This window comes from Ananas comosus, linkage group 14, assembly GCF_001540865.1.
Source record: "Ananas comosus cultivar F153 linkage group 14, ASM154086v1, whole genome shotgun sequence".
In the NCBI taxonomy this organism is placed as follows: domain Eukaryota; kingdom Viridiplantae; phylum Streptophyta; class Magnoliopsida; order Poales; family Bromeliaceae; genus Ananas; species Ananas comosus.
Window position 1 is genome coordinate 3,141,063 of NC_033634.1, and position 9,740 is coordinate 3,150,802.

General features: G+C 35.8%; 1 protein-coding gene and 1 non-coding gene across 2 annotated transcripts; one reads left to right on the forward strand and one right to left on the reverse strand.

The window, feature by feature from the left end:
• Positions 1-71, forward strand: TRNAG-CCC. Its single transcript has one exon. It is a non-coding gene; the product is annotated as a tRNA-Gly (tRNA).
• LOC109720055 (glutathione S-transferase 3-like) lies at positions 4,557-6,429 on the reverse strand. Its single transcript, XM_020246932.1, has 4 exons — positions 6,200-6,429; positions 6,051-6,099; positions 5,793-5,878; positions 4,557-5,081 (listed from the first exon to the last, which is right to left on the reverse strand). The coding sequence occupies exons 1-4, from the start codon at positions 6,347-6,349 to the stop codon at positions 4,731-4,733; spliced, it is 636 nt and encodes a 211-aa protein (XP_020102521.1). The 5' UTR covers positions 6,350-6,429; the 3' UTR covers positions 4,557-4,730.

The window sequence follows — 9,740 nt, forward strand, 5'->3', positions numbered from 1 at the left end:
GCGCATCTGGTGTAGTGGTATCATAGTACCCTCCCACGGTACTGACCGGGGTTCGATTCCCCGGATGCGCAAATTTTAAACATTTTTTACTATTTTTCCATGAACTCTTTTCTAAAATTTTCCCTTTTTTTTCTTAACCTTGAACTAAACTATCAATTGTTTACAATTGATTGTATCTTTTACTTACGAGGTAATAGCAACTACATTGGACACTCAGAAAATTCGTGGAAAGGTGCGTTGTGATTACATTTCAATCATTTTTCACTATTTTAAATAAAGGTAAAAATGATGAATCCTACAAGTCCCACATAAGATTATGATCATTATATATTTTCAAAAGATTTGGCAACTTATAAAGGATTTTTGGAGTGCATGAGTGTGAATTGATCAACAGTCCCTATATTATAGATAACGGTAGCACATTATTAGAAGATCCGATAAACCCAATAACAAAAGTTATGTAACAGTTTAGAACTACTTAAGCCCAGTTTGAAAATTGCATTTGCCACACACTGTACTCTATTTGGAGCAGAGCTACTATACTCTTATGAGTATAGAGCACTTCGTACTCATAAGTTGTTTTCGATAATAGAGCTTTCGAATCGATAGTTCGCTCCCTTAAATATGATATAGAGTATTTGAAACTTTTAAAAAATAAATTTTATAATTTTTTTAAATCATAATAAAATCCATCAAGCAGGCATAAAATGAACGATCGAAATCGAACGACGTCCTAAAAATGGATGACTAGATCTTTCATTTAAGATCGGAGTTATTGATCTTTATCTAGATAGTGAATAGAATTTTCTATCAAAAATTCAACTTATATCAATTCTTTTACACTGTTAAACTAGCAAGTATCTTATACAGGCCGTTAAAAATTATCAATTTTGTGACATTTTGATCGCAAGATAAATAATGTCGAAAAATTATAAAATTTGATTTATAGAAATTTTAAATGCTCTAGATAATGTTTAATCGTATAGATCGTTGATTTGGAAGCTCTATCATCAAAAACGACTTAAGAATACGAAAGTAATCGTACTCATAAGAATATAATAATCAAACTCCTCTTTTATATATATATATATATATATATATATATATAGTCCAAAATGTTTTAATTCAGTAACAGGCACTAAATTGGGTACAAATATTTTGTTAGGTGCTCGTTCAGCTTCAGGTCATTTTCATATATTCTCTTTCAATTTGTGAATATCTCTTCACAGTTCGAAATACTATAACTAAATATTTTTCTGCAGTCACTAGTTGGTTCATAAATGTTCATTTCCAATCATTCCAAAATATTTTTAGTTATGATATTTTGGGCATATTAATTTTTATATATGTTTATGGTAAAAAAAAATATTTAGAAATGTCAGTTAACATAGTGTTTGCGTGATATTCTAAATTTTGTAGGACATCTAAGTAGTTAAGTGTTAGTAAGGTAAATTATTGAATAAACTTCAAATCACAATAGAGCAACTGAGCCAAAAGTCCTCAGGCATCTGTTTTCACGATGTGTATTCAGTAGATTCGTAATTGTCATAGCTGACTGAGCTAAACAGTATTTAGAAAAATGCTGACTGAACTGACAGCCAGTTGGTGAGTCATCTAAACTATAGATTGGCTAATGCTGACCCCTTGCTACCTGTCAACTCGATCAGATGTTTGGTACTTCGGTGGGAGAAGAACAGTTTGTTTAAATAAACATATCCTAACTTATGAATTCAAATGCTTTTTCTTTTCTTTTATTCTGTTTCGGTCCTGTTCAAAGGTCACTTACCTAACTCATATAGTTTAATTTATTTTTTTAATGAATGAAGCAGATTGCGCGGTATCTTTTTCTCGAATAAATTTTAAATAATAATTTAATAATTAGAAATTGGAAATATTATTTTTTCGATGTTCTTTTCCTGCATATTACATCTTCTGCAAGGAGGTTCTTGCAAAATTTTTGTGTACGGTATAACAATTAATTCATTGCTCAATAAATAAATATAAAAATGCACAGCATATAGCCACTGTGCTTGGTACGCAGTAACTCGCACCACTATTGTTCCCAACTACCCCCTTTATATTAGTACAAAATTATTGATTACACTTGGTGTATTATTACGCTGCTAGGCTCGCCGAATAAGTTAGAACTGCACGATGAGGAAGGGCCAGTGGCTAGGGGTGGAAACGAGCCGAGCTCGAGCGAGCTTATGTCAGCTCAAATTCGGCTTGAAATTAATTTCGAGCCTAAATCTAGGCTCAAGCTCGGTTTGAAATTAATTCGAGCCGAGCTCGAGCGAGCCTAATTTCGAGTCGAGCCGAGCTCGAGCTCTAAACGAGTCGATTGAAATTCTCGACATTATATAATCAATAGTTTAATTTTTATAGAACTTTACCTACAATTTGATGCAACATGTCCAACAGTTCAAAATACAAAATAATTATAAAAAATGTGAGCTAGGGTGACTTCCTGACTCGATGAGGGTCTCAGAGAGAGAGAGAGAGAGAGAGAGAGAGAGAGAGAGAGAGGAAAAAAGTAGGGATTTGAAATATTGAATGTTATCAATGTTTTAAGGGTTATGTGCAACAGTGAAAGTCTAAAAGAGAGAGTGTGTTATGTAAATTTAGAGTTGGGCTCAATTGCACGTTTGTACTTGTTGGGTTTATTTTATGGGCGAACAATAATGGCCCAAATTAAATAAAACCTATATATAATTAAATACATTATATTTATAATATTTTATATATATATATATATATATATATATTATATATATATATATATATTATATATATAAGTCCGGCTACTATACTTTTATGAGTATTGGCTCCTTTATACTCATAAGTTTTCGACCCTTAAATTTATTCCATTAATCATTTTCATCCGTTAGATCATATTATTTAACCCAACTACCACTCAACCCCTAAAGAGGACCACTTATCATTCTAAGTGGGGACCAACCATCATCCTAACTACACATCCCATCAATCAACGGTTAAAAATTTATGAGTATAAGGGGGTCTATAACTTATAAGAGTAATAGTAGTCCAGGCCTATATATATATATATATAATATATATATATATATATATATATATATATATATATATAATTTTTTTTTTCGAGCTTTTCGAGCTTTTCGAGCCTAATTCGAACGAGCCGAGTAATACTCAAGCTCGCTTGTAAATGAATTTCGAGCCTTTTATTTTGTTCAAGCTCGGCTCATTTAATTTCGAGTCGAGCTCGAGCGAGCCGAATATCGAGCCGAACACAAGTCGAACGCGAGCCGGCTCGCTCGTTTGCCAGCCTACCTAGTGGCCCCTTTTATATATATATATATATATATTGAGAGATAGGTAGCACGTTATCCGTTTCGTTTATTTTATTTAGAAACAAACTTAGCTAGAAATGTGAATCAACTAGAATTCGAACTTGGGTCTCAGATATCAATTACTAAACCTTTTGTCATTTGCTCTAGAGACGGTCGGTCCTTATATTATTGCTTATACTGGGCGTATTCTTACATCTTATTCACTGGATTCAATATTTACAATTCGAAACGATGCTACGTTTTCAGATTTGACAAGCAATTATAAAACGTTTTCAGATTTGACAGACAATTATAAAACTCTCGTTTATTTGAAAAGCCAATTCAGTTCGTCCGAATCAGTGAAAAAGTAAAATTTTTTTTCCAATTCACCATCCTATCTCCTACTTCTTCTTTTGGCGCTCATTAAAATTTTACCGTAACTTAAAAATATAGTTTTTAGTTTTTTTTTTTTTTATTGATGTAACGGCGTCGGATGTAGATCGTGATTGTACACAGTACATAATAATACATGGATGCAACAACTACAAATGATGGTTTTATATAGAATCTCAAACCAAAATATCTAATCGCTAGTACTTTGTTGTTTCGCCATTTCAGGAAAAAAAAACCTTCTGGTAAATAAAATTTACAAAATATATATTTTTTAAAAATCGCAGCTGGAATCAAAAAATATTTTTCGATTTACCATTCAGTGATCTATAAATTAGAACTATCAACGAGCCGAACACAAAAAAGCTGGACCAGCTTGTGTTCGGCTAGCTAGTTTAATAAATGAGTCGAACACGAGCTGACTTGTTAATATATCGAGCTGAAAAATCTAGATTATGTTAGGCTAGTTTATTAACAAGCTAAATACGAGGCAGCTGGCAAACAAGAAGTTAAATTATTGGGCTTACTATTAGATAAGAAGTTGAATGAATATTAAAATCATAAATTAATAACTAAAATTCACAAAATATATATTTCTTACCTTTGGGTTGACTTAAAATTCAAATGGTAAAACTTTATAATATATATAACTAGGGTGTTTTTGGAAGCACCAAAATGTTGGTGCTAACTATATAATATTTATCTATGCTACTTAATCAATTTTAGAGATTCTTCGATCGAAAAAATTCAGCTTATATTTGGATCCGATCGTTTATTTAACGAGTAGCTGATTTTAAGCTCATTTTCGAACTGAACATGAACTGATTTGCGAACGGCGGGGTGAACTGTCAGCCCTATGATAAATAAACTTTAATATATCAATTCTTTCTTTAATGACAGATTCTTACCGAAAATAGTTAATTAACTTGAGAAAATTGAATTTATTCAGCAAACTGATCGAACTGGGGGATGCCATTACACAAGCCATGCATCCGTGTCATGTTTCAGGAGAACCCAGAACAAGAACTTGGATCAGATGGGGATGGAAGCTGCAGTTTTCTTCCAGGCAGGGCGGGCGGAGACGGCGTCCCACCAGGCCTCGACGTGGGGGCGGGCGGCGATCAGCTCCGCCTTCGGCGTCTTCATCAGATAGTTGATGTAGGGCATGTGGTTCAGATCCGCCAGGGTGAATTCGTCCCCCGCCAGGTACTTGTTCTTCGCCAGCCGCTCCTCGTACACGTCCAGCACCTTCCCCAGCTTCGCCGCCTGCGCCTCCACCGCCGCCGCGTCCGTCGCGCCGCCCAGCAGGGGCTTGATGAACAGCTGGAACACCAGCTCGGAGATCGCCGGGCCGAACTGCTGCGCCTCCACCTCCAGCCACACCTGCATGTTTGATCGATCGTTAAATCTTACAATGTCCAGACTAGTACAACGACCGTCTCCTATCAGATCGATTATTTAATTGATGAAATGACTGTACAAACCAAACGTAAAAGTATTGTTGGTGTAGCGAAATTTTTGTATCTCAATTTGATCGACTTGTTGGCACTTTTTATATTATTTGTAACTAACATATAATTTTTGAATATTACACCAATAAATTATATAATTTTAAAAAAAAATTTTTATTACTTGGCAATCATATATAACGCCAACTCCTAAGTAAGATTCTTGATATAGACTACTTGTCGGATTGTTGGCGCTAACCATTAATCCCAAAAGCTCGAGCTGTTAGAAATACGCAATCAATTCATTTAAAGTGTACAGATATAGCACTCACGGATCTCGATTGTGACTTGGCCCATCCAGTCTAACGCTATTTCGAACATGACGCGGCCCATCCAGCCTCGCGCCACTTCGAACATGACTCGGCCGACACATGACCTCCCGCCGTATGGCAGGATGCTGGCCATTTAAGCCAATACTAATAATATCAAAATTAATCTGCTGCTCACTTCTTTCGAAAGGTCATTTCTAAAAAATATTCTTTTCGGTTTCTTGCATATGCACGGCATGATTTTTTTAATTTTTATCATATATGTGAACAGAAATATTAAGACTATTATTAATTCTTAACATAGAGAAAGAGAAAACCTCTAGAGCGGCCGATCCGGCCGGTAGGAGCTCCTCTCCGGATTCCTTGTACTTGGTCGCGAGGTACCGGTTTATCGCCCTTGATTCTGCACCAAGGGCACACAACTCCATCATCCAACGGCTCAGATCGTTTCTTAAATTCTTTATTCAAGTAAAACTTTTAAAAAAAAAGATAAATTAAGGTATCTACCTTAAAAAAAAAAGAAAAAAAAAAATCATAAAAGGTATAGAGAGAGAGAGAGTGCATGTGTGTTTTACCAAAGAGCACCACGTCACCGTCTTGCAGCACGGGGATCTGGCCGAAGGGCTGCATGAGATATTTTGATAGACTCGTGACGTGAATTTTAATTAAATATTATAAAAAAGAATTATATGAAAGAACGGTTTATATCTCCGAAAGATTTTACGTTGAGGGCGAGGAAGTCGGGTTGCTTGTGGGCGCCGGTGCGGAGGTCGACGAGGGCGAGCTCGTAGTCCAAGCCCTTCTCGTTGATGGCGGCGACCACTCTCACCGTGTTCGTCGACATCGCCATCCCGTACACCTTCAACACCCCCATTCTCTCTCTCTCTCTCTCTCTCTCTCTCTCTCACTAGGTAGGTGGGAGGGGGTTTCTTAAAAAGAGAGGTGGGAGAGGAAGAAGAAGAAGAAGAGGGGGAAGTAGTTTAATGTGGGTACACGAGGAGGAATTCTACACTGTCACACTTGCACCACATTATCAATAACAAGTCAATCATATTTCTTCTTTTCAAATAAAAATATAATAAAAATATTTTTTTACAATCATGATGGACATATACCTTTAAAAGAATACATTTGATTGATTTATTACGCCACGTCACCAACATATTCGTTGCACTTTAGAATTTTTCGTACACGAGGGGTAGGTACGTGCGTAGTTCTGAAGAACAACTGCAAACAAAAATAAGATGAGGACAGGTTTTTTTTTTTTTTTCTTTAAGAGAAAGATAGCTTACTAGCTAAAGCAAAATTAAGCTTCAAATTTAAAATTTTACAATTTTATTCACCTTTCATCTTTATCGTGTCATCGTCTCACATTCGAAATGGTACACCGGGTGCACTAGTTTTGTTTCTAAAATTTTAATTTTAATTTTTTCATTATACTTTAATTATATATATATATAATATATATATATATATATATATATATATATTATATAATATAAATAATATATATAATGATATTTTAAATATATATATATATATAATAATTTAGAAATTAAGATTTAAATTATTTTTACATATATTTTTAAACCTAATAAAAATATATATATCTATTATATTAAATTAAAATTTTAAAGTAAAAATGGTACACCGGGTGCACCAAAAAAATCCCGCAGCTCTCCAAGAGGCAGAGCAGAGGGACGGTGGCCTGCGTGGCTCGGGTGCCACGCGCGACAATCAAGAGTATCCTCAAAAAAAAAAAAAAAATTGGACATGCTGTCCATAAAAAATTTTTGTCCCCCTAGTTTGCTGATCTTTTTCAATGAAAATTCATACAACTTATGTAGACCATTTTAAATTAGATATTTAAATTTTTAAAATTTTGATTTTACTGTTTAATATTTTAATTTGTTTGATTTATAGACTTTTTTACTTCAAAATTTATTCTAATTATTTATTTTAATGTATTTATAATTGTCAAAATACAATTTATTAACGAAATCTGTAACGATAAACAACAAATTCAAATTTTAAAGTCCGACTAATTCAAATCAAATAAATTAAAAAATTCAACAGTAAAACTAAAATTTTGAGAAATTGGGTGGCAAACTAAGCATGATCCAAAGGTTAGGCACGCTCCATATTTTTTTACACTTTTCTTTTTCACTTGTCTTGTCATTCTTTTTAAAAAAATAACTGGCAATTTAAAAAAACGTTAATTTTATACACTTTCCTATAAAGTATTAAATAACAAATATATTATATAAAACTTAAATTATTAAATTTATTTATTTAAAAGTTCTCTGGTTTGTAAATATAGTTCTCCAAAAATTCTGTTTCGTTTATATATGCCTTTATCATTTGATTCACCGTTAATTTTTCAACGATGGGTATATAAAATGACTATTTTGTACTTATAAATTTATTCCTGGAATTAAAAACTATTTTTCTTTCACTCTCTCTCCTCACCTTCGCGATGACACGTGTGATTTTTCTCATTTCTGCCACAGCCGAGGGCCTCACTTTCACTTTCAACATCGCTGCTCAATATTAGAATAGAAATTATTATATTATTACATATATATATTGCAACGACTCAACCCGCTAGCAACAATAACTTGTTAGGCCCAAACCATCGGCCCAAAATACTTAAGCCCAGTTATTATTACTAGCATGTAGGCCTTATATAAATTGATCGAAATCAATATCCCATCCGATGTGGGACTATTGGGGCATTACAAACTTCCCTTGTTTAGACCCTGATGTCCTCGTCGGGTTCAAACCAGATCACAGACAGACAGACCAGGACCAGAATTACCAAGCGATGTGAGATTCTAAAGGTGGCTCCTACGGGTTCAAGAGGTTGCTCCCACCAAACCCGTTGGTGTGGGACATTCAAGAGGTGGCTCCCACTGGTGGCTCCCACCAAATCCGTTGGTGTGGGACATTCAAGAGGTGGTTCCCACCAAACGCGTTGGTGTAGCATTTTGTCCCGCATAGCACTTAGCTCTCATATTTTCGGCTGGTATTCGGCTCTGATACCAATTGCAACGACCCGACTCGCTAGCAACAATGACTTGTCAAGCCCAAACCACCGGCACTCTAATACCAATTGCAACGATCCGACCCGCTAGCAACAATAACTTGTTAGGCCCAAACCACCGGCCCAAATGCTTAAGCCCAGTTATTATTACTAACGTGTAGGCCTCATATAAACTGATCGAAATCAATATCCCATCCGATATGGGACTATTGGGGCATTATAAACTCTCCCTATTTAGATCCTGACGTTCTCGTCGGGTCCAAACCAGATCACAGATAGATAGACCAGGATCAGAATTACCAAGCGATGTGAGATTCTAGAGGTGGCTCCTACGGGTTCAAGAGGTGACTCCGACCAAACCCGTTGGTGTGGGACATTCAAGAGGTGGCTCCCACCAAATCCATTGGTGTAGCACTTTGTCCCGTATAGTACTTAGCTCTCACATTTCCGGCTGGTATTCGGCTCTGATACCAATTGCAACGACCCGACCTGCTAGCAACAATAACTTGTTAGGCCCAAACCACCGGTACTCTAATACCAATTGCACGACCCGACCCGCTAGCAACAATAACTTGTTAGGCCCAAACCACCGGCCCAAAATGCTTAAGCCAAGTTATTATTACTAGCGTGTAAGCCTCATATAAACTGATCGAAATCAATATCCCATCCGATGTGGGACTATTGGGGCATTACAAACTCCCTCTGTTTAGACCCTGACGTCCTCGTCGGATCCAAACCAGATCACAGGCAAACAAACCAGGACCAGAATTACGAAGCTATGTGAGATTCTAGAGGTGGCTCTTACGGGTTCAAGAGGTGGCTCCCACCAAACCCGTTGGTGTAGCACTTTATCCCGCATAGCATTTAGCTCTGACATTTCCTGCTGGTATTCGGCTCTGATACCAATTGCAACGACCCGACCCGCTAGCAACAATAATTTGTTAGGCCCAAACCACCGGCTCAAAATGTTTAAGCCCAGTTATTATTACTAGCGTGTAGGCCTCATATAAACTGATCGAAATCAATATCCCATCCGATGTGGGACTATTGCCAATAAAAAGATCGCTTTTACGGTTTGACCCCTTAGCTAACCGTGGTTATCTTTTTCAACTCACGGCATCTAAATTTTGGCAACAAAATGATACATTTGCAGACGAGAGAATTTTTGGAGGAACAAATTTGATAGCTTAAGTTTTACATAAATATATTTGTTATTTATTAT